This window comes from Falco biarmicus, chromosome 1 (assembly GCF_023638135.1).
Source record: "Falco biarmicus isolate bFalBia1 chromosome 1, bFalBia1.pri, whole genome shotgun sequence".
Taxonomy (NCBI): Eukaryota; Metazoa; Chordata; class Aves; order Falconiformes; family Falconidae; genus Falco; species Falco biarmicus.
In genome coordinates this window covers 83,367,351-83,393,142 of record NC_079288.1, presented here as the reverse complement: position 1 = coordinate 83,393,142, position 25,792 = coordinate 83,367,351, and the positions used below count along the sequence as shown (strand labels likewise).

The 25,792-nt window shown below is 46.6% G+C and overlaps 1 protein-coding gene across 1 annotated transcript; it reads right to left on the bottom strand.

The window, feature by feature from the left end:
- Window positions 1-154: 154 nt before the first annotated feature.
- On the bottom strand, window positions 155-11,665 carry LOC130143608 (octopamine receptor-like). Its single transcript, XM_056326408.1, has 4 exons — window positions 11,605-11,665; window positions 9,289-9,577; window positions 4,048-4,224; window positions 155-2,964 (listed from the first exon to the last, which is right to left on the bottom strand). The coding sequence occupies exons 1-4, from the start codon at window positions 11,663-11,665 to the stop codon at window positions 2,289-2,291; spliced, it is 1,203 nt and encodes a 400-aa protein (XP_056182383.1). The 3' UTR covers window positions 155-2,288.
- Between the last annotated feature and the right edge of the window lie 14,127 nt (window positions 11,666-25,792).

Sequence of the window (25,792 nt, the reverse complement as noted above, 5' to 3'; positions counted from 1 at the left end):
AAACCGCACGAGTTATGGAGGCAATCCCTCAGCTGTTAACCAAGAGGGAAGACGGGATAATTCTTATCCTGTTAGAACTGGTTTTGTATAAATGCATTTTCCTGTTTTACAGGCTTAAAATTGTTAAAAGTTGCAATCTCTTAAATCCGTCTCTTAAAAAGTTGTTTGATTCAAATCCTTCTGGGGATCACTGTACCGTGGTGTGACACTACGACTAGCACTTAAAGCTGCAGAGGCTCAGCTGGTTTATGGTAAGGCAAAAGTGGATTACAAAGCTTGTCTTCCTTGTGCTCTTGGATAACTCTGCTAGATACTGGCTTGTCTGGTTGAAGGCAGAATGCTGCAGTGAGTAGTTGGTCAGAAAAGGAACTTAGTGAGTTTAAACAGAGGACAGTTAAGTGAGTCCTCTTCCCTTGGATTTCCCTGTTAACTGCTGCCTGTCCCTCAGCTCCCTTTCCCCCATAGCTCTCGGGGCTGACACACAGTTCCTGCTCCTCTTTTATCAAAATTAACTGGGTGGCAGAAGCAAGAATCCTGCCCCATCCACCTTTGTGCCCACTGGACCTAGGTGCTTCCCCCCAGGTGAGGGCAGGATTGTGTAGTTATTCTCCTTACCACTTCCACGTTGGTGGTGGTGTCTTAGAAGCTGGGTGACCTAACCCACTCCATGAACTTGACAGGAGTAACACTGTGCAACCCCCTGTCAGGGCTGTTTCTTCTACCAGGCTCTTGAGAGAGAACTTCTGACCCTTGTACCAGTGCCTGCTGTAGCTGAGCTGCTCCAGGCAGTAGCTACTTGCTTTTTGCTACGCCTCTAAGGACAGTCCTCTGCTGTCTTGGAAGCAGAAGAGCAGAAGGACTCAGGACTTTCACTAACGCCCCTCCTTTTTTTATTTATTAAGAAAGTGACATTCTTCACCCCTCAAGTGTTTCAGTCCAGTAGTTTTAGCACCAAATGTTAGCCTGGATATCTTTCTGCTGCATTTGCTCTGCTTCCCAGGCTGGAGAAGCCTTGCCCAGTCCCAAGTATGTGATTGAGCACTCGGAAAAAGCTGTTCTAGGAACCATCCTTGTCGTGTTTCAAGTCCATAGAAGATCAGCCTAAGAGCAGGCTCCGATCGCAGTGATTCTCCCATGCAAACTAGCGTGAGACCCTGCCAGAAGAGTGCTGGGGGAAGCGATGGCTGTTGTCTCAGCGGTCACCGGCCCTTGGATGACTCTGCTACAGAAAAGCTGTGGTCCTGGGGCCTCCGCTCCTGCTTTTACTCACTGTTATAATGCTGCAGAGACGTTTGGGAGCAGTAATGCCTTTTCATTCATCCCTCAGTGCGGTACTCCATGGCCCTCCTGCAGGGAGCCACTGGTGCTTGAAGTCCAGGCAAGCATTTAGGAGTGGTAAAAGTGATCGTTCCCTTTTGGTTTTTTTGGTTGGTTTTTTTTTTTTTTTTAATGGCTGTGTGGCCCAGCAGTACTCTGTAGCTACGCTTACAGCATCAAGGTGTAGACATCACGGTGCACAACACACAGGTAAGTGATAACCCTCTTCAGATCCCCTCTTTGGCTGGTGTCGGTCACCTGTAGCCCCTTTTGAACCCCCTGGGCACTCAGTGCTCTCGGTGTTACAGCAAGTCGTTCTTATCTCCTGGGGTCTGCCACATAGGATATTCCCTTCCAGAGTTAATGAGGAAACTCACAGATATTTCACAGAAAGCCACTGAAAGATCTGAACCTCTCAATATTTCAGAAGCAAGTGAGCTGAACCCTGAGCAACAGCCCAGACTGCAGGGTGGTGCCTTTGCAAAGAAGTGACCTCTGCTCTTTGACCACATCCCTCCTAACTCCCCTATGCTGACACACAGGGAGTTATTAAAACCGGTCAAATTCGTAACATGGCTGCAAGATGACAGCTACAGTGGCTTGATGAGAAAGAAATACTGTTCCACATTATGCTGCAGATCACCAGGATGTACACAAAGTTCATATTATCACACTGACTTTTTTTTTTTTCCCCCCAGCGTCAAGGTTGAATTTTTCTTAGGAAATGCTCATTAAAAAAATAATTACCCAGGAAGGAATTAGCTCCATTAGTTATAATGAATTGCCCCTAAAATATTAAAGTTCCTTGTTCGTAGAACGGTGGAAGATGAGGAAATGCATCTTTGTTGTATGCCCCCAGCTGTAATATTCCAGCCCCTCCTTCCCATATTTTCCTACCTGTTATTTTTCCATGAGGATGTTCTCTGGCACTTTCTGTACCGCCACCTCCAGCAAGTGATTCTGAATCCCTATTACTTGGGTTTGCCCTTCAGGGCACCGTTGGGCACTGGCACTGTAATGCTGTATTCTAGGTCTGGAGCAGTCTTGGAGAACGTGGCTATGGAAACCATGTCTTCTCCAATATCCACCTGAGACCTGTGCCTGCAAATGAGCAGCTTTTTCAGGGCCCGTTGGAAGTCCCGGTTCAGGAAAGCATAGAGCATTGGGTTGATGGTGGAGTTGCAATAACCTAACCAAGTGATGATCTTGAAGGTGTCAACTAAGACAGTGCTGGTGGAGTCAGTGCCTCTGGCAGCCAGCCAAACGTTTAGGACAAAGTACGGCAGCCAGCACAGCACAAAAACTGAAATGATGATGCTAATGGTTCGCGTGGCCTTGTTCTCCAGCTGCAGATGGTTCTGCCGCTTGCTGTTAGGGTGGTAGTGGATCTCCAGCGTCTGAGACATGATACGAGTGGCCTTGAGCCGTGAAGCTCGGTAGATGAAGAAATACATGCTGCACATGACCATGAAGGGAACAAAAAATGCCAGAGCAGAAGCCACGATGGCAAAAATCCAGTTGGTGACAAAGATGCATTCTCTGCCTGCATCGAAGTCCACCCCGGGGATCTCATTCCAGCCTTGCATGACAGGAAGAAAGGAAATGAGGGAAGAGTACACCCAGACCGTGCAGGTCATCACGATGCATCTGCAAAAGGAAAGAGACAGGGAGGGGAGAGAGGGTCTGAGTAATTTTAAGTTGACAACATCCAATACGATTCAATCCCCATGGTAACCTGTGTGGGATATCGCTGCTCAGCAGTCCTGCAGGGCCTGGAGAAGGAAAAAGCTGGGGTACAACAAGTCCATGCATGAGTGTCTGTAATGATGGGGTAATTGGGTCTGTGGGGTCAGAATTGGGGTCAGCATAAGGGATGCTCAGAACTGGCTGAAAAAAAGAGGAAAGATTTTCCAGAGGATTTTTGTGAATATTTAAGACAGCAGCATGTGGATTTTTCTGTTTGGTTTCAGCTTTAATATCTGGTCGTGGCCTTATCCTCTGAGGAGCAATAGGGGTGGAGCTGATGGACATGAGACCCTCAGCACCACTGCAGCACTTGCCCCATGGCACGGCTGCTGCACAGCCTCCTTTTGGCGACTGCCTGTGCTCCGCAGATCATACGCAGCAAGAGTTACAGTAGGGAACACATCCCCAAAAGAGCCTGAACTCACCTCATAAGGCACCCCGCAGCTGCAGCGTCCTCTCTGCCCACCCTCGGACAACTTTGCCCACCCTGCAGCCCTCACTGCAACATTTCACATGAAACCTTGACAGGGCTTGGAAACTCAGCCTGTTTTCTCTGGATTTCCCCCATAAATATCGCTACAGAAAACACTGTCAGTTTAAGAGGGGGAAGGCTACTGCTACATGCAGTCTTCTAGGTGTCATTTCCCCTAGTCCTTGGGGAAATTCCCATGAAATGCCTGCAAAGCACAGCAGTTGTAAGCACAAGTCAGCCCACATCACTGGTTTCTACCTCATTTTGCAACCCATCCTTAGCTCAAAAAAGTGCTTTCCCAGGAGCCCCGTCACACCAGCTCAGCTGCATTCTCCTCCTGCACCTCATTCAAAATTTGCTGCAAAGTTTTAAATGGTGCAAAGACCCTTTTGCCACATAGCTCTGCTTTCGCGTAGCCACTGTCTATAGCTCATTTGGTCCTGCGTCAACATAAGCCATGGCCAAGTGAAAATTTGGAGAGCCCCAAAGTGATGAGGAGCAGCTCCACTCACCTGCCACGGGACATCCTTCTGGAATAGTGGTATGGGGTCACCACGGAGCAGTACCTGTCCAGGCTGATAAAGCACAAGGTGACAATGGACGCAGTACAGAACATGACATCAAAGGAGATCCAGACTTTGCAGAACAGCTTCCCGAACAACCACATCCCCGTCACCTCGTAAATGATACTGTAAGAGAAAACGTGGGGGAGCAGTCAAAGCTAGAAGGGCTGATTTCATGCTCAGACTCTGCTGGGATGATGGCATATTTTAACACGGAGGTACTAGAGATGGGCGTGCAGCTTAAGCAGCAGGGATTCATCCTCAAAGTGCAGAATAACTCACAGGTGAGGCACAGCTGAAGAAAACCAAACCTATGCTCTTGCCTGCACTCTAAGTGGGTGCTTTGAGAGAGGTGCTTGGCGCCCAGAGCTCCCCAAATTCACATCTGTACAGCTTTGTTGATCACAGCTTTTTCCAGCGCCCTATTCAGCACAGACTTTTATGATTGACCCTCGATTCCTGGGGTATGGAGGATGCTCTGTCCTCCAAGAAACTCACTTTTCATCTGGTCTTGTGCTTCAAAACAAGAGGATTTCAACTCTTGGGGCAGGGGGGAAGTCCTATTCTGTGCAGCTTGTACATTATGTAGCTCACAAGTGCCTCAGCCAGGTAAACACACCAGCAAAAAGCAGGCATTATGCCAAAATTATTTCTAACAAAGTCAGGAGTGGCCCATAAGAAGTGAGCAGCAAAGGAAGGAACAAAGGGCAGCTGTAGGAAGGCTGATGCATGTTTCTATAGCATTCAATTAGATGCCATTCACTTCCCCTTTCTTTCCCCTGCTTTCTGAAACTCCTGGGGTACTGCTGAAATAACCATTGTGTGTGAATTTGATGTGAAAGGCTGAGTAATTACCTATCCTGCAAAGCTTTAATTATCCTGTAACTGCACAGCTTGCTGGTCAAATAGAGTGAAAGGGGGGCTGCTGCGCTGCAGTGCGCTCAGGTGGGCTCAGCCCTGCAGCAAGGGCAGGAAGAGTCAGCTTGATGCCAGAGGAGTTAGAAACCAGCGCCTTCTCTGCATCTTATTAACAACAATCTATTACAATGACTTGTGAAGGTTTTTCTAAAGCATGACAGCCGCTGTAGGTGGGCACAGCACAGCTGAAGGGCCCCAGCCCTTGGCAGCTTTTTGTTATGTGGGATGCTACCCAGAAATTCAAGTAACCATTAATACAGGGCAGAACCTGTCCCTTTCACCACGGTGGCCTCCGCACAGGCAGCGTGGAGGGTCCCACTGCACACGTGGAAAGGTTTCATGGCTCTTTTTAAGGTGGGGAACTGAGACATATAGAAGTTGAAGCCCATGCCCAGTAACAGACTTGAGTGCCTTGTGGCCACTCCTCAGAAGCCCTTCTTATCCTCAGAGACGCTGCAAAGCCTGTGGTGTGAGGACCATGGCCTTCCAGAAGTAGACCACGCTGCTGTCATGAACATCCCTGACCACAGATCCCAGCTCTCACCAGCACACATCTGGTAGGATGCGCCTGACCTAGCAGCTGTTCTTACAGCACAGGGTAGTGGATACCTGTTCCCTGTTTTCTGATGTAAAAGGTCTCTGCTGCTTAGAAACGATGCTGGTTCAAAAGGAATAATAAAAGCCCAAAGAAACGCTCAGTATGAGCAGAAACAAAGTCACCTCTGTGTTTCACTCATGCTTGCAAAAGAAGAGTAGCTGAAAATATTCAGCCTGAAAACAACTGGGCTGGCTGGAGTACCCAGACAGGGTAAGCACAGCTGAACCACTCGTACCAACAAGCCAAACCAGTAATAACACAAAAGTCTTGCTCTTACAGAATTAAGGCAGCAGGTGACAACCTGGTTTTTCCTTTCTATCACATTTTCCTGAGCCAAACTGGCTCCTAAGATAATTTCTCTTTGGCTTGTGCTAACATGCCAGCTGAGAGGCAAACTGCAATTCAAAAGAACACCATAGATACAAAGCCAAGGTGGTGGGAAAGACGTGAAACAGCTGCTCCATCAGTGGGACCAAGCAATGCTCGATGGAGCTGGCAAGGTCCGTGTCTCACCACATCGCCCACCAAGAGCCAGCAAGGCTTCACACCAGACAACACCAGGACATTCAGGAGGGACATAAAGCATGCTCTGCTCTTTGCTTCCCTTAAAAAAAAATATTTAAAAAATTAAATAAGACATCACTCTCCTAGGTGGGCTATTTTCTCTCTGGCTGCATAGAGAAGTCATTTGTGTTTATGGAAATGCTTCCCCTCCTGTAATGCTCTCTACCATCCCTTGATAGGACAAGGGGGAATGGTTTTAAACTAAAAGATAGTAGATTCAGACTAGATATAAGGAAGAATTTTTTTATAATAAGGGTGGTGAAACACTGGGTCAGGTTGCCCAGAAAGGTGGGAGATGCCCCATCCCTGGAAGCATTCAAGGGCAGGCTGGACAGAGCTCTGAGCAACCTGATCTAATTGAAGATGTCCCTGCTCATTGCAGGGGGGGTGGACTAGATGGCCTTTAAAGGTCCCTTCCAGCCCAAACCATTCTATGATATGTCCCCTCCCCTCATATTCTTCACAGCTGGGGTCCCCTCCCCATGCCTCTTGTGCCCTTCTGCTTTCTTGTTGGGCATGAGAAACCACATGAAGATTTCCCAACAAAACATATTTTCATCTGCTGCTTCTCATTCCTTCCATGCTCTCCTAGGAACCTGGAAGTAGGAATTGTCCAATTTCCTTCCCCTTCACGTTCCTAACTGAGCAAAACGGATTGCCAGACTCCCTTTTTCCCCTTGCCAAGGAAGAGGTCTTACTCCAGTCATGGGGGATATGACCAGTCTTACAGGGGAAATTACAGCTGCTGAGACACCCACCTGCCTTTGCTCTTGGCTGCTGCTCCCTCCCATTGCCCAGATGGCAAACACCACCTCAGTAGGTGGGAGGCAGAAGTAACGAGGACACTGGGTAACTAGAAACACCCAAAATCAATTTAGAAGAAAAGGAACCAAGGACTGATGTTGGCAAGCACGTGCAGAGCATGGAGACACCAGAGGAGACATCAAGTAGACAAAAGGTAAAATCAGAGAGGAAGCAGCAATAGAGATCATCAGCTGGAACTCAGTTCAAAGCAGGAATTGTTCAGCTTTTGTCTTCTTTGGGTAAGTGGGGTGCTGCTGTTCCCAGGTGAGACTGGGGTGATGGAGAAGGTGATCACCTGGAGGGGTGGCTGGAGTGGGTGGGAGAGCAGGTGGTGCTGTGCACTCCCAGAGAGGAGCCCTTCAGACACCTGGGTTGGACTGGGATAAAACCCTCTCCTTTCTAGGCTTAACAAGAACGTGGAAAAGCAAAAAAAACCAAACCAAACCAAACAAAAAAACCCACACACACAAAAAAGCAAATCCGCCCCCCCCCCCAACAACAACAACCCAGGAAATGCCAGGCAGCAAGAAGGTTGTTGCTTTAGGTAATCTTTGGTGGTTGACGCACTGTTTTTCTAGGAGGCTGAGATGGTTTGCTGCATTTTATTTCAGTGACCTCGTCCATGCAGTAGGAAATACCAGAGCTTCTCCTCTTGGGAAAAATTAGCGGGTGCTACTGTTGACAGAAGCATAGGGATGTTTCTGCATCCCCTCTGGGCAGGACAGGGGTCAAGTCACTACATTCCCACTGACTTCAGTAGGACAGCAGCAGGTTAGACCATCAGGCAACAAAGTTGCAATCCGAGCCCCCAGGGCAGATATTTGTAGCACCAGGTGCAGGGGAGGGACAGGTGAAGAGGGATGGATGATTTCAGAGTCTGAACTTAAAAATTCACCCAGTTTAGAATTTAAATTGACACTAATATTTTTTAAAGGTTATCATTAACTTTTTTTTTTTTTCCACCTGATACTATAAACTTGTATCTCAGTTTGTAATTGCTTGTTGGGAAAACATCTTTCGGTACCCAATTCAAAAGTGTGGGCAGCCCTCTGACAACTGAAGCACAGAACGTAAAAAGAGCTCAGCTGCTTCATACTGCTTCAGGAACACCAAATAGAGTGCAGGCCCCCCCACTTTACACAAACCTACAGCTGTTTTCCAGCGCAAGACAGCCAGAACCTACAGGTAAACTGGTTTCTGGGTTTGTTCTACTATGTTTTAGCCAGGTAGTGAAGCTCCCATAAATATAAACCTCATGCAGGGAGAACTGCCTTCTAAAGTGCCTCTTCCTCCATTAAATATAGAGGGAGCCTGAATTACCCTACTTATGCTAAAATAAAATATTTACATTTACACAGAGAGAGGGGAGATGGCCTTTGTCCCTGCGTCAGTGCTGCCAGTTATGGATGTGCAATGCAGTCAGGTAACAGGGGCAAAGCAATCCCCCCAGGTGCTGGGAATACCATTTGTTATCCCGCTGCAGACTGCAGTAGTCTGCTTATGCAGGCACAAGATTTATTTTGCAAGGTCACCAGCCGTCCCCACAAACTCCACTGGTATGTTGTCTGAACCAGAAGAAGCAATCAAATTTCTGTGTTTCACCAAGCGTGTGAAGGATAACATCTCTGCAACAGCCTTTCGGGTTCAGTATGATGATGAACTCATCCATTTTCATACGCTAATAAGGAACCTTTTTCCTTCTCCCTCCCACTAGCAGAAAATAAAAGCTAAGGTTAAAGAAGTAAAATCAAAAGCACAGAATTTAACTCCACCGATTTCAATCATCGTTCTAGACTAAGGAAAATGAAAGGAAAATGTACTCCATGATTCACTCCACCTTAGAAACACCAGCAGGATCAACACCATCATTGCACCCAATGCTGACACAGTAGGGGCCATCCTCATCTCACATTCCCCAAACACTCAGAGCATGTCAAATCAACCAGCAACCATGCTGGCCCATGTGCAACGCAGAGCTAGTCCTGGAAGAGGGGACTCGTGGCACTGGAGCCACCTGAAAAGCTGGGTACGGAGCTCAGGCCAGGGTCCCTACGCAGCCCACAGGAAAAAGTACCCTTGGGAAGTCTCTCTCCATCAAAAAGGGGACCCATTGTAAAGAGCAGGGAAACTGAGGCACAGAAGTACGTATAACCACCGACCCACAGTTAAGCTCCTTGGAAAGCCCAGCCCTATGCACGGTGTGTGACCTCCCAGCCAGCCCTGCTCAAGGAGCAGCCACTGAGCCAGGAGAAATGCCACCGCATGCACACACTGCCGTCTGCTCTCACCTTACCAGAACTTCTTACCTAAAGGGCATGACCAGACAAGCGACAAGGAAGTCCGCCATGGCTAAGGACATTATAAACATATAGGTGACAGTGCGCAGCCTCTTTTCCACCACTGGACAGATGAAGACTACTGTATTTCCCAGGAGTGTGATCAAGTCAATGAGGGTCAGTATCAGCCCGATGACCACCTCCTGGAGGCCGATCCCTGCTGAGCTGCCCCTGCCTTTCACAAAGGAGGAGGCAGCAGAGGAGAAATTAGAGAGCCAAGTTTCATTTTGGTCCAGCAGCATCTTTCCACCATTAAAATCTGAAAGACAGGAAAAGGGGAAAAATAAATAAATAAAGCCCTTAATGCACATGAATTCTAGGTCTATGGAAGTACAAAAATAATGTTTATGCTTCATTTACTTCAAGAAAAATCCACACACCCTGTCGAGTCTGTGCCATCACTGTCCCATGGTTAACAGTCCATTAGAAGTGTCTGAAATCCTGAGGGTACAGTTCAATGCACAGCGCTGGCTGAAGACCTTCATGGCAATTAAAAGGCCTCCTGTGAACAAAAATCCATCACCAGGTGAAGCATGATAAAACAAACAAACAAACAAAAACCAAAAGAAAAAAAAAAGTACTGAGAATGGAGAGAGGACAAGCAAACAACTCAAGTCCGAAACAAAGCAGCTCTACTAAATCCCACTGAATAGCATACCATGGCCACAAAATATGGGGCTTGGAACCAGATGATCTTTAAGGTCCCTTCATCCCAAACCATTCTATAATTCCATGATTTCATATTCTCATTATCACCTTTGCCACCCACCGACCAGGAGAGGCTGCTTGCCCAGGCTGGCTGCTTTTGTAACCCCCCTGTTCAGTACACGCTCTGTCCTGGGTTCTCCTGGTACTGTTTTTAGGCTCTGAAGAACTTTTTCCTTCCGTTCTGGGTAACTGTCCTACAGGCTGACTGGCCGTGCAGAGCTGCCAGCAACCATGCGGGGTGCTTAATGCAAGTGAGCCAGTAACTGAGATCCCTCAGCTGCAGCAGTGACCACAGACTCGTGTCTCTTTCTGTGCCCAGCTGGGAGCGGAGGCTCCCAGATCCCTACCAGGGGACTTTTCAGTTGAGGAAATTTGTGTGCTTGTGTTCACAGCTCAGTTCCCAAACTTAGACGGGGTGGTGTCACAGGTACCTGGGAAAGGTGGGAATGATGCACTGTAAAAATTCCAGCAGTTCAAAATTCACTGGTGTGGCTAATGGGAACAGAAAGACAAAACTTGTGGGGAAAAGAAAATTATAGAAATACTTCCAGACATCAGATTGTGATGTTTGAATACTACCACTTCTCCTGTGACTGGGCTGTGCTTCCACAGTACCCTCAGGTCAATCCCACATCTGCAAGGGCATTGTTACCGAGCATGACATGAGAACAGGCCAGGATAAATGTCTGTGTAGTCCTCACAGTGACCAACCAAACTTTGCCTTAGGAGGATTGTAACAAGGCAGCAATTAGCAAAATACCCCCAACATCTGTCTTTCCTTCCAGCAGCCTATGATCCAGAATTACCTCTGAAGATGGTTTCAGGGACTTCTAAATCATGAAGTTGTCCTGCTTCCCCTTTGGCCCATGTAAACTTTTAGCATCCATGACCTCCTATAGCAATGATTTCCACAGCTCAACCATGCACCGTGCAAAGAAACCCCTCTTTTTCCCAGCTTTGAGCCTGTCACCAGCTAGTTTCATTTGATGCCCTCTGGTCCTTGTGTTGGAAAAGACACCACACAAGCAATCCCCATCCACTCTCTCAATGTCACTGGTGGGCTCTTTAACCTCTGTCACATCCCCCAGCCCCCTCATCGTGTCTTGGGCAGGCTGAGCAGCCTTTGCAGCTTGCTTGTTCCTCATACAGAGGCAACTGAGGACAGCTGGCCATCCCTCCTCTTCTTCTGAGCCTCCAAGATGGACCAAAACTGCAAACACTTTCCAAGAAGTAAATGCACTGTGGATTTACCTAAGGGCATAATGATGTTCTCTGTGGTGTCCTGCTTCCCTTTCGTAACAACCCCCACCGTGGTTTGCTGCTTTGATTGGCACTTAGCACTGAGCTGACCTTCCCACAGAACTGCCTGTCCCACCCTAGGATCTCATTCAGAGCCCGCTGCTTCAGGTAGAAAGATCGGATGAAATGAGGAAATTAGATTCTCTCCATCTCCCTCAAACTCCATCACTTCACAGTTGAACTTCTTCCATTTTCATGCTCACTGAGCCTCATAAAAGCTTTTCTGCAATGCTTTAAGCCAGGCCTTTTCCTTTATGCTCTGATTAAACCTTGTTTCACCTGCAAATACCACCGCTTCACAATCCACAATTTTTCCAGTCAGAGGTTTATCAAAGCCCATGTATCCCAGCCCCTACCCCCGTAAAGAGCATCACTGACCTCTCTTCCACACGGTAACTCACCATGCACTTCCCACCCTGTATTTCACCTTTTAGACAAGTATTTATTCACACAATTAACTTCCTCCTTAACTCAGGACTATTAAGCTTCCTTAAAAGCCCCCACCATGAGGGACCATTCCAAAAAACTTTCAGAAATCCAAGCAGACTACACCTACTAGGTGCTTCTCATCCACGTACTTGCTGACTTCTTCCAAGCACTCCCATAAGATTGTGAGGCTGGGCTGCCTATTGTAAAAGCAGTACTGACCTTTTCCTTGGATGTAATCATGTTTTACCTCCACCTACTCATCCTTCAAAATTCTCAGCTCCCTCCACTGGCTCCTATTTACTTGCTGGATTTAGTGGTTTCCTTTCTTTCAAGTTAAAAAATAAAAATTTTTAAAAAATCAAGAAATAACTAAAGCTGTCCAGAAAAAATTAAGAAACCAACCCTATCCTCTGCCCCTCCTCACTGGGCTGGGACCGGCTGACTGAGACCCGAAGCTCTCTTGCTCCTCCTGCATTGAGAACAAGCAGGTTTGTTGGACACCGAGCTCCGTGGCTAGTCCCTGAGCAGGCACTGCTGGAACTCTACAGGGTGTCTTAAGTACATCAGTCAGTGAAAATGTTCTTTGGACATTTTACATCCTGACAACAACCCATAAAAATAAAATAAAAAGATCCTGTTTCCAGCTCTCACGTTACTGACAGGGAAGAAGATAATCTGTGCCACTCCTTCTCACAAGCCCAGTAAGGGTGTCATCAAACCAGATGGGCTCCTGTGGAATCGGTTGGTTTCAGTGCAGCCACACTTTCTGGAAGCGGAATTGTTCAGCCCGTTCTCCTCCCTACATGGTCCACACAGATGGCACGGTGACTCCTGGCTGGTAAAACCACGCGGTGACAATGCGTGGCTGCACAGCCAGCCAGGTTGCAGAAGTTGCCACTGCCAGGTCCATTACATGGTCCACATCCGTCTTCCAGCTCATCTGGTCATCTACCCTTCCCATACCTGCTGGGAGATGTTAGTGTCCTCACACCTCCGGGTCTGGAAGGTCTGGAAATAGTCCTCTGATTTCTACCTCAAGTTGACCCCTGATTTCTACCTCAAGTTGACCCCTAACCAGTTTAAACACACAGACACCACCCAGTCAGCCTTATGTTCTCCCACAAGAGCATGCAGCACTAAGATAGGCTCCCAAGGCATGAACAGCAAAAATCAGATTGAACGAAAAATCAGTGGTTTAATGAAAAATCAATGTCAAATGTTAAGGTTTTAAAATATCACATCTTAAGGTTTAAAAAAAAAAATCGAAATTTTGTCTGTGGCTTGAATAATCATAGATGAGAATGTTGGATTCATTATTTAGGTTTTTATCGATGTCACAGTGAAACAAGAAGGTTTAGAAGTCACATGTTCCTTCTCCTGCAAGCAACGACTCTGCTCACACTGTTAAGTATGTATCACTGTTAGTACAGCTCTAATTAAAGCAGATCATTACTGGCACAGCATTTCTCTGGTACTGATCTGGGAACACACGCTGCACTCGAACTAAGCAGAATTGGGACACAGCTGTTAGAGTGCACCTTTGCAAGCTCTCTGCTCAAGCACCACTTTAGCCACCAGCCTGGTTAAAAGGTCTTCTCCAGCAAGAAGCTCACAGCAGGTTGCTTAATGCAGGATACCTGTAGGAGTGTAACACTGTGAGGCACAAATACAGGCGATAGATGTGCCCACACTCATAAAACATTAGAGAAACACTCTCTTGTTCGTATTATTTTTCGGTCAACACAAAGACAGGCTGAGGGGCTGGAGATGAGACCCTTTGTTTGACATCCATGATTTCTCGAGCAACAAAAGGGAGGAACGATGGATACTTGAAACTTTAGATTTGAACCCTGAACTCTAATTCACACAGGCATCAGGGTCCTGCTACTCCTGGCTTCTTTTCAAGGATCCCCAGGCAGAGAGTTCCCTGGAAGCTCCTCCACATCTCTGTCACAGACAAGCACCCAGGCTTGATGTCTCTCATCCTTTCTGCCTCTGACTGGGCAGCCAGCAGGTTAACTCTTGCTAAGAAGTGCTGCTCCTCAACCATCTGGAGAATTATTAATACGGGAAAGCTGGGGTGATACAGTCTTAACACCTCTATAGAAATCTCTGGGACAAACCAAAACGTGCCATCCTTCCCAAGGATGCACTTCCACAACTTACACATTGGAGCTTTTAAATTCTCCTATGAGCTGCCACAGCTCGTGGTTCCGCTGCTGATACAGCAGTATCTAACATCAGTCTTTCAGGCTTCCCTGTAAGGAGCCCTCTTAAATCAATGGGATAAATGCCCAGTTGTAATGTGATGTGGGATCGTCCCAGGTTTCCTGGGGATCTCAGACGCCTTAGGGTTTGCATTGTTCTTATTTGGACACGACCATTTTGTTTCCCTTTGAAACTGATGGGCTAGATTCTGCTGTCAGTCCACTTGAGCGAAGCAGCTCCATCCTTTCAGCAGTTTTCCTTTAACATAAAGTTTGACCTAATTTTTTTCAGCAGACAAATCCCAGGTAAAAGCTTAATTTCATCACTTCTAGATGACATCTTTTGATGGCAGGGGAGGAAAAAACCCCTCTGCCATCTAAAGGCTGACTGTAATTTAAAATCTTAGAGGAATTATGAAAACTGGAAATGTATTTGCTGCCAGACTTTGCTCCTCTGCTAAATCAGCATATGGCAGCATGCAACTGTACCTGCTCAGAGACCTCAAACCACATTTCCCTCTTCTCCTCTGCCACAAGCTGAGACTTCAGCAGCTCAGTGATTTGCATTGTTCTGCAAGGCTGGTGTGTGGTGATAAAGGAGGAGGAACGTCCCTGGGGATGCTTCCACTGTAAAACATGCATTCAAGGAGGCCACACAGCAAGTGAGCCTTTGCACTGACTTTCCTTCTGTCTCTCTTCCTTTATCCAACTTTCCCATTTGAAGGGCAGTGTTTCTCAGGGCACAAATTGTTTCCTTCCACCCGCAAACCAGCGCAGAACAACTCCTCCAGCCTCTCCAACAGCTAACCAGCTCCATGTCCGGAAAGCCAACAAAACACAAGATCCTTACCTTCAAAAGTGATGTTGCATGCAGCCAGATGGCTGGAAGCAGCACCGCTGAGCCCGGTGTGTGTGGCTTTTCCTAGCAGCAGGGTACAAGGGAGTCACGCCAGCTCACGGGGCTGCCAGATCCCACCCCACAGAGCTGCTCCCAGCCCGGCTGCGTGTGGGGCTGATGATTTCTGCCCCAACACAGGATGTCGAACCCACACCTATGAGACAGCATGGTGGTTTGCCTTTGAGATCTCCGCACACACCCCCCATCAGAAGTTCATGCTCTTCCACAGCAAAAGTAAGTCTACTGTAACCACTTTGAGTAGAGACTGAAGCACGCTCCCTGCAATAAAATTCAAGGCAGTTAAATGTGGGGGTGCCCACTGGCGTTTGTAAGGGGAGCAACTGAGCCAGGGTACCAAACCTCAGTCCCCGGGGAGCAAAACCTCCCAGCCCCTGGGGTGCAAACCCTCAGCCCCAGGCTGCTAAATCCCACCCCTGGGGGAGGGGTAAAAACCCCAGCCCCCGAGAGGGCAAAACCCCAACGATGCTGGAAAGCACATCTCCCCCTGCACCAGCCTGGGGCCGAGAGACTCGGTCCGGGGAGGGGCTGGGGGGTCCCGCCCGGGAAGGGGGTCTGTCCTGGAGGTGGGAAGGAGGTGGGGGGAGCCCTGCCAGAGGGGGAGGCAGTGTTTGGGGGGTGGGGGTGGGGGTGGTGTCCCTTCGGGCTGGGGGAACAAGACCTGCCTGGGGGGAGCCTGCTGAAGAGGGGTCGTCCCCCGCAGCAGCAAGCAGTAGCAGTCCTGCCCTCGGGAAGCCCTGCCCGGGGAGGGGGTCGCAGGACCTGCCGGGGAGGGGGAGGGGGACGGCCGGCGGTGGCACTTACCGGCAGCCGGAGCCGGCAGCTGGGGGAGCTGCTCCTGCGCTCCGCTCCTGAGCTCCGCTGCTGCACTGTTCTCCGCTCCTGCGCTGCTCTCTACCACGCTCCTGCGCTCCTCCGCCTCCCTCCTGCGCTGCGCTCCCCTCCTGCGCTCTGCCCCGCCTCCCCCCTGCGCTGCGCTCCGCTCCTGCGCTCCTCCGCCCCGCACCTGCGCTGCGCTCCGCCCCGCTCCCAGCCGGGCGCGTTTCACCCCTGCGGGCGCCGCGGCCCCTGGTGGAAACGGTGCTTTTTCCTGCGCGCAAAGCGGTTCTGCCGCACGCGCAGCGGCTGCGCAGGCACGGCCGCCGCGCAACTGGATAAAAAAATTAAAAAAAAAAAAAAAAGGCGTAAACGGGACGCTCTATGGCTAATAGCAAAGAGGAGCTGTGTTCATAAAAAGAACCAAGCTGCTAAAAACGCCCAGACGCTAAGGAACCTGCCAGCCTTGGTGGTGGTGAGATGTCACCTGCCCCGCCTGGCTCGGGAGGCTGAGTCGGGCTCGGTGTGACAGGATGGTGGCTGTCGGGTCTTGGAGCAGAGCTGGCCAGGTTGGAAACGGGGCACTGGGTGGTTTAGGCATGTCCCTGGGGAAAATGGCTAAATTGGCTGCTTGGAAAGGAGAGTTCCTCCTCCCAGCCGCAGGTCTGGGCTTGAAGGAGTGACTGGCACCTCTCGGACTCCCCAGGGAGCTGGCTCAGCTCAATTGTCTGGCAAGAAATTAACTTGGTACCAAAAGGCATAAAAATCTGGTTCTTTGAGTGTTTGGGTGAGTGTCACACATGAAGCTGGGAGTGTGTAAACCTTGGCCATAACTCCTGTTCTAAACCAGCCCCCCAGACCACACTCAAATGCATCAACTCTTCACACCTGCTTACTGTCACCAAAAAGTCCACCTCCTTTCCCACTTGTTTTCCAAAGAGAGTTGCTAAGGGTTTGGACTGTGGCTTCACCCATTACCAAAATTGCCCTTGGTGAATTTTCTCATTGAGTCTGGAGAGAACACCTCTGGGGCAGGGTTGGTGGGAAAAAAAAAATAAATAAAAGAAACCCAGATTTATTCTCCTCTCCCTGGAATAGCTCAGGTCTTGGTTGGCAGTTGACCTTCCAGGTTTCAAACTTGTGTTTGACATTAACAATCAAACTGTGGTGGATGAACATGTTTGGAACATTTTGTGCCATAGTTATTGCTTCAGAAATAGCAGATTACCCTTTAAAAATAATAACACCTACTTTAAATTGTGCTTTTCCACTCCAGGAATGAGAAGAAAGAAAGGAAAGAAAGGGAGGAAGGAGGGAAGGAATTTATATCATACCTCTGTATTTTCCTTTAATAAGGATAACATACTTTCTATAAAGGTGGAGAAATAAGTAATGGGTGGATCAGAGTATTTTGTGAATCTAGATTTCATTATTTTAGTCAAATTTCTGTGTGTTTCTGAAAAAGTCAGTTTTCTGACTCGACATTATTGTTTTTTAAGTTATCTTCTAATTTACATTTAATTTTTTAAAAGGCTTTTATAAAACTTGAAATTTGAGTAAAGTATTTTATTTCTCACCAAAAAGAACATTTTTAAAACCTGAAGTAAAGCTTTCATGTACTGTTCGCCAATCCTCTTTACAAGCTGAGCTCTTGAAGCCACTTTCTGACCTCCTTCGTCACACCATTAGTGCCACTGAGCCAGACAGGAGCACCTGACCAAGGCAGACAAGCAAAGAGAAAGAAGTCACAATAAAACTAATTTCTGGAATTAGTATTTTATTAAAGAGCTTGTACGAAATTCTGTTGTTTCTCCAGTGCTGACAACCAAACATCAACAAATAGAATTAAATTATATATATGTATATAATATATAAATTAGATATTCTATTCCATTCTATTCTATTCTATTCTGTTCTATTCTATTATATGTATAATACTATAATTTATGTTATATCATATCATATCAAGTTACATACTATTTTTATAATTTTTTTCATACATAATATATATAAAAATTACAGAAAAAAAGAAAAGCCTTATCATTTTAAATAATGGCTAATTTTTTTATTTTATTTTATTTTATTTTTAGGAAACCTTCCTACAGCACGCTTTTTCATAGAATCACAGAATCACAGGAGAGTTTGGGCTGGAAGGGACCTTTAAAAAGGCCACCTAGTCCAACCCCCTGCAATGAGCAGGGACATCTTTAGCCAGATCAGGTTGCTCAGAGCCCCATCCAGCCTGACCTTGAATGTTTCCAAGGATGGGGCATCTACCACCTCTCTGGGCAACCGGTGCCAGTGTTTCACCACTGTTACTGTCCTTGTCCTATCACAACAGGCCCTACTAAAAGAGTCCCTCTCCCTCTTTCTTATAAGCCCCCTTCAGGCACTGGAAGGTGGCTATATGGTCTCCCCAGAGCCTTCTCATCTTCAGGTTGAACAACCGCAACTCTCTCAGCCTGTCTTCATAGAAGAGCTGCCCCAGCCCTCTGAGCATCTTCACAGCCCTGCTCTGGACTTGCTCCAACAGGTCCATGTCCTTCATATGTTGGAGGCCCCAGAGCTGGACACAGTGCTGCAGGGAGGGTCTCACCAGAGTGGAGTAGAGGGGGGAAATCACCTCCCTTGACCTGCTGGCCACCCTTCTTGCGATGCAGCCCAGGATACAGTTTGCTTCTGGGCTATAAGCACACATTGCTGGGTCATGTCCAGCTTTTCATCCATCACCCCCTCCAAGTTCTCCTTGGCAGGGCTGCCCTCAATCCTCTCATTCCCCACCCGGTATCCATAGCAGGGGTTGCCCTGACCTGGGTGCAGGACCTTGCACTTGGCCTTTTTGAACCCTTCTTTTTCTCCTCCTCTATTTCCCTTGAATTTATTGTGCAAAAATGGTTCTCACACACACACACCAAAAGATGTCACTTGTGTCCCTACACCAGAGCTGGTGGCCCATGGCCCTCCGGGGGTGGTGGGCACTGTCCGTGGTGCCGGGCACCGCGCCGCCTCGCTCCCATCGCCTGTCCCCTGCCTCATGTAACCTGGGCAGGATTCCCACCCCAATAATGGAGATGTACAGAGTAGAGAATAATAGTAAAGGCCTGCAGATCTTCAAGATCCCCAAAAACTGACAAAGAAGATCGATAATGAAGAACACAAGAAGAATAATAAGAAGAAAGAGTTTTGGGCAAAGTGCTGTGAATGCTGTGTCAACCACTTGTATCAACATAATCTGTGATCAACGTTACCTGTCAGCATGTCACAAGCCATCAAAAAAAACCCATGGCACAATTTAATATCTATTGGAGTTTCTAGGATATTGTCAATCAGGAATTTCTAGGATGTTGTCTCATGGGTTGCTGGGAGTTTGTTTTCACATTATATGCAAAGCTATCTGTAAAGGGAAAGGGAAAAATAGAATTTAATAGATTTTCGGTTGCAACAGGAAGAGTAACAGGAAATGTACATTCTGGAGTCTTTCACATATCACAAGCAGCTTGATCGCAGAAAATCTGAACACTGGTACGGCTGTGTTCATGCAGGCACTGAGGTACAACCAAAGGTAGAATGCAACAAATCTTCTTAAACTGCCATACAAAAGGGTATAGGGTGTGGAATACTCATACTCCCGGTATGCTTTGAGGCTTCATTTACACTTGGTACCCACTTGGAAACCATTGTTAAAATCCCTGGGAATGAGGGAAGGATCTCAGATGAATGTGTTACATTTCCAAGTGAAAGGACACCAGAAAACATTTTCCTTGGTGGTCTTTAGACACCAAGGCTTCAACAGTGGGAATACTGCCATAGCATACTATAACCCTATCACACAAGGAGATTTGCCCGATGCACAGAGGATAATAAATAAAAAAGGCTTGTAAATCACATAGTGTTGGGTAAATAGGCCTATAGGAGTGGCAGGTTTGGTTTTGGCTTTTCTCTTCCTTTGTCTTTTGAGGGGAAGCCTGTCCCTTGTTCAGCACCTTTCTTAGAGCAGCTGCATGAAAAATAGAAGGAAGAAATGAGCATTTGCTTTTCCTATCAGTTTTGATTTTGCCAGGTGTGAAACTGTACAAACAGTTGTCTCTACTGTTAAATAACTCTGCTGATTGACAAGGTTTCTGAACAGAAGCCACCAAAGACGTGTGCTAACCACTGCTTTTCTAGCAGCACCATGGATCAGAGACAGATGCCTCTGAGATGTGCTTTCTGTCAGGTTGCATTGGCATGCTACGCTTGATTTCTGTATAAATGGTGTTAGTCATCAGCTCAAGCAATGAAGTTCCTTTGACACATGAACCTGCTGTGCTCCCTGATTGTGCTTTTTTTAATATCTTATGTGCTCTAGTGTCTGAGACATTTCTTGTACTTGATGAATTCTATCTGACAATTTCCCTTTCAATTTTCCCACATCAGACTACATCTATTTATATTTTATTTTTTGGGTGGGATTTGTAATCTTTCTACCTTAACATATTCACTCCTAAGATGAACACCGAGGCATTACTCCTATGGTGGGCTGCAGGCACTCAGCTCAACTATTCTATGCTGCTTCCACTTGCCTCTCTGACCCCCAAACTGATCTCACTTTTCCACAGTGTAGGGGGATATACATTCCTAACTTTTCTTTTTTCCATTGTATTTAATTTGTATTCTGGAAGTAAATAGTACAGATACTCCCACTACCTCCCATATTCAGCTTCCAGTAATGTTTCTCTCTGTACACTTCTAACCCTGCAAATACCTCCACATCTCTGCACATGCCTTAGCTGAACTGCAGCCTGTGCCATTCCATTGAAAAATTAGGGTTCTCCTGGTTTCAAGGAAACTAGAAAACCCCAAAGCATCCCCTGCAAAATCCATGGGAATTACTGGAGCCTGGGATAGGGTTTATCAGAAATCTATTATTATCACAGCACCCATTAATTCAAGGCAGGAAGATGGATATATAGTTATGGAATTATAGAAAGAATAAAAGGAAAACAATCCTCAAAATTTAAGCTGTCTCAAGACAGCAAGTGTTCGTAAGCATCAGGAGGTTTTTATGACAATATTCCATGGTGTTGGTTTTATGGGCAATTTTTGGTCATTGGTCAATCCCACTTGGGGAGGAAGAAGAGCAATTTTAATTTAAAAACTGCAAACCCCGAACTCTAAAATGCAGTAGAAGTCTCCCATCCAAGTGTTGATCCAACCTAGTCTGTCTTGCTGTTTGGAATGCAGATACAGTCTCTGACCAAGAGCAGGGCTGGACACCTGCAGTAGGGATCAGGGCAAAGAAGAGGGCTGTTCTGCAGGGGAACTCCTGAGAGTCATGCTCTGAGAGGACTGCGTACCCTTCATAGCTGTATGTTCACGCTAATGAGTTTAAAAATCCTTTTCCTGTTATTCTACATGAGTTTCTCATTGGTACAAACAAGCAAACTGTGGTTACCCCCACACACACGTCTGCTCATGACCCCTCAAGTGCAGGGCCGTAGGTAAGGAACTAAGTTAATGCATATATGGAGTTATGTGTCCAAATTCTGCTCTATTATGGATTCTCCCTTGAACTAGAGAAGAGTCTGAGGCAGGTAAGCTGCAAAAGTGTGTTCAGAAGCAGAAATGGCAAAGCACTGCCCCGTGGCTTGTAACAGTGACAATTCCTGAATACTCATTCGTGTTTGCATTGTTCATTGTGGCTCCATTTCAGCCACATTCTGGCGTGGTTCCCCACAGCAGCGAGCAGCTCCAGCTGAATCTTCATCACGCCTTGAGGAGACCTTGGGCATTTTACCCCACAGAGGGATGACAGATCTGATGCTGCCAGATCATAGCCCTTTCACACTGACTGATAATCCAACAGCCATAGTTATGCCTGAGATATCCTATAATTCATGTAGAGGTGTCGAAGGCTGGCGGGAAAAGATCCCTGGGTTTACATGAAAGCAATCATGATTTTTACAGTAGGACGAGCATATGTTACATATCAGGAGACTTTCCGAGAACTTTGGTTAGCTTGCATTGAAGTGTGTATGCATCTGCTATATATTCTAATGAAGCTGCTTGTTCACATCTCTGAAGTGGCTTGTTTATCTCTTTGTAGCTGCTGGGCAGATGCCTTATATTTGTGTGGGAGATTTCTGCAAAAATTTGATGGTACATCTAAGCAAAATATTTTTGCCTGTAAAAGGGCATGTCCTAGTTATCAGATGGTCAGGTTTTCACCATGGGCACGCTCCTTTCCCTTGTTTACACCACTGCACTTTCACTGAGGAGCGCTGTGTTTTGAAAACAAAAGCCTATTGTCACGGAGGAGCCTTGGTATTTTTACCCTTATGTTAATGAGGAATAAACCAAAACCCAGTAAGATTGACATTCCCCAAAGTGCTCGCTAATTACGGGCACCTCCATACCTAAGCATCCAGATTAGGATACCTCTGCTGGGTTTGCAGCAGGGTGGTGTAACTAAGTCTTGTGTATGCTTTGAGTTCACAAAGACCAGAAAATTCAAGCCCACGAGGTATGAAGATGCTCAAACTGAGTCATCAGAAATGAGTGGACATTTTGGTAAGCCTCTATTGCCTGCCAAAAACTGCACAATGACTCAACGTCATGGTCTAAAACAAAATCCATGAGTTCTGGGAGTCAACTATTAGACCATGTCTGATGTGAGGGAGGGAGAAAAATACAAATCTAGTCAGAAATCTCACTGAGTTGACAGTAGAGCTCTGTTGCAGAGACCACTAAGGGGAGTTGCAAAGGTTCTCATCCAAAGACCTTGGAAGAAAAGACCACCTGTGGGCACCGTGGTACATGAAACAGTGTCCTGAGAGGGAGAAGAGCACTAAATGCCCACAGACAAAGCCTCCAGAGGACAAAAGGCAGTATGTCCTGTGTCAGGATATACACCCTGTATCAGGACACAGTATTTGTTTGAACAGCTGCCATACTTGCACTTGCTTCCAACAATTCCATCTCCTGGCTCTATCATGTATTTCTAGCAACAGCACTGAAATTATTTTATAACTCTGGGGAAAAAAAAGTCATCTAAGAAACTTACCATCAAAACCACTTATCAGGCTGAAAAAAGTTGCCAAAGAAGATTTTCTTTTCTCTTTTTACTGTTTTCCTGACAAGTTGGACAGGGGCTGTTTTCTCTTGTGCTGTGAAATCTAATTATATACATACATAAAAAAAATAGACGGCACTAACCATTTGTCTCGCATGACTCACCACTGTCTTTCCAAATGTCATAAATGCTGGCAAGCCAACTACAACCACGAAACGGATTAGTGTCTCACAAGGCTGCTTGCCTTGATTACAGTCTGGCAAGGATTAGGCTGACTAATTGGGAGAAAATGGGAGGAAGATTTCACTGAGCATCTGGGATTATTGTGTGCTAGAAACACTGCAGAAGATAAACCACTGAAAGACAACCTAGTGCCTTCAATGGCAACCCCCATCACAGGGCGCCATGGTTTGTAGAGCCCAGAAGATATGAAGAAACAGAGCATTGTCCAAGGAGAAGACACCCGCACTGGGCAACACCTAAGAACAACGTCGTGAACACAACCATGCCCTGGGACTGGCTTTCTTCTCGTGCACCCTGCTACTGCAGCAGCCACTGAAACCAAAGTCCAAGCCTAATCCTATTGAGTCTCTGCTGTCATAACTTGAACTTCTTGCCCCAGATAGACTTTGGGAAGTGTGCTGAATGTGACCACAAGCTACATCTGCATCACAAACAAAAGCAGAGTGCTTCTCTGGGGTTGCCCCTGAATCAGGCTGTCTGGTTCTAACCCAAGAAGTCACATTTAGCCTCGCATCAAAAATAAAAGGCTGTGAAACCGTAATGTGGGCCTCCCGATTTAAAACAAAAAGTGGACCCCTCTCTGGATTACATCTTCACAGCCACCTCCTGCGTAGGGGTGAGGTTGATGCCTGAAAGCCCTGCTCCGGACCAAGTGGTGGGGCCGAGGGTTTCCAGTACACCATGGTGAGACCCCCGGCCATCCTCACTGCAGTGTGCCTCTCACACAGCTGCAGGCGCTGCTGCATGGCAAATACATTTTACTTCCTCACAGACCTCACTGGAAGACTGGGGTCCTGCAGGGTCATACAGCACAGCTTCTCCTCTGCCCTGGGACTGCACTGGGGGCGCAACCACAGATACAGAGAAGCAGACTGGGCTGAGTAGAAGATGGGGCCAAAAGCGTAGGTGTCAGTCTCAGAGCACCAGACACAATGAATCTGCTATAGATAAGCTTGTAAAAATAAATAAGTAAATAAATAAATAGATAAACCCTCAAAGTTACTTCTGAAACCCTGGAGAACTTTGAAGAAATCCATCCCTTCACAGCCTGGTGGACAGTGTATTTCTGAAACACAATGTTTCTTAAATACTCTTCCTCAGCTGCCACGGCACTTATGTGCTGGCACGGACCCTGGTGCCAGGACCTCTCTGTTCAACAGGAGCCATTCTCATTTTGATTTTACAACCCCATTTGAACACGCATGCCCTGGTTGTTGAGTTTCCCATCCGGGGAGCCCAGCGCTCGGTCCCATTCACACGCACGGCATTCCCCGCGTGGTTTGAACCAAGGCTGCTGCCGAGCTGTGCAGCATCCGCGCTTCCACTCTGCTGGCTCCTTCTGACGTACCTGGAGCAAAGGCTTTATCTTGCTGGGTGATGTCTGGATGGTGGTGCCTGATCTTCAGAGAAGATTCACGTAGAAAATTACAAATCAGAAAGAAATACTCTGGCAGACAGAAACTGTGTAAATTTTTTTTTAAAAAAAAAAGCTCTAGACTGTTTAAATCTCAGACCATCCCATGCTGTGCTGAGGCATTGTGCTCTGCTCTACAAACAGCTGCGTGATGTTTTTGTCTTTGGGCAAATACAACTGTCGTTTATTTTTAGCTTTAATTTAATATCTCCTTTCAAATCTTATCACTGCCCACCCAGATCGAGTGGAATGGACGTAAATACAAAATAACACAGACCATAGCTTACACTGAAGAGTGCAGCCAACAGCAAACTAATAATCTTTTTTCCCAGACATTTCATCTCGAATCCAGGAGAGACTTGTTTACTGATGTGATTCATAGCTGAAGAATAAAATGTTGTCTGGCAAGGTTGGTATTTCATATTTTCACGCAAGAATCTCAAAATATTTACAGACCTCAAAGCCTGTCTACACACAATTTTTTGCAGCAAATACCCTTTTTTTTTAAAGAACATAATTCCCCCCAAGTACATTGCAATAAAATCACAAATATGGTTAGAAAATGCTTTAGAGCTGTATAACTTAACTCCTTTGCCAATACAGAAAAAACCCTTTACTAACTTCAGTAACTTGGTGATGCTAAATCCATAGAGCATTCACATACAGAAACCATACCATCACCTGTCTTTTTAAGCTTAACTAATGCTGCAATATGCCTTGCAGCTCCATGGGTGGAAAGTTGAATGGAGCAGTTAAAGCGCTGCTGTTCCACCGGAAAGTGTGGGATAATTGCCCACGGTTGTGCTGAGAATACGCACCTGATCTGAATATATATGGAAGTGTTTGTAGAAACAGGATATGTTTAAACTAGCAGGATGAGAAACATGCTGCTTCAAGGTGATGGGAAATCAAACTCTGGCAAGGGTATTTTGCTCCAAAGTTAAGTAAGCCCTGGGGAGATTAAAGGAGCATGTGTTGGAAATTAGATGTTATACTCTAAGGATTTTTTTTTTTCTTTTTTTTTAGGATGTGCTTATCTTACTTGGCCATAAAATCTGGATGGCAAGAGAAGGGCTTAAATATAAATGCGAGGTCAGTGAAGGAAGATAAAAAATGAAACAGTTTGGGAGCCAGCGAGCATCATTGCACATGTTGGTGGGTTGTTACGGGCTTGCATGCAAAGCACCAGCAGCTCCTGGCACCTCTGTCCAGCTGTGCCATCTGCCACTGCACAATTGCATCTGCTGGGTCTCAGAAGGAGCAGGAGAGAGGGAAACTTCATTTAAGAGGTTATGATATAAAAGCGGCTGATTCCATCTTGTCTGCTAAGAAGATGAACTCCTATGAGCTGGAATACATAGCTCGTTAGTAGCAGGACAAAACTCCATCTC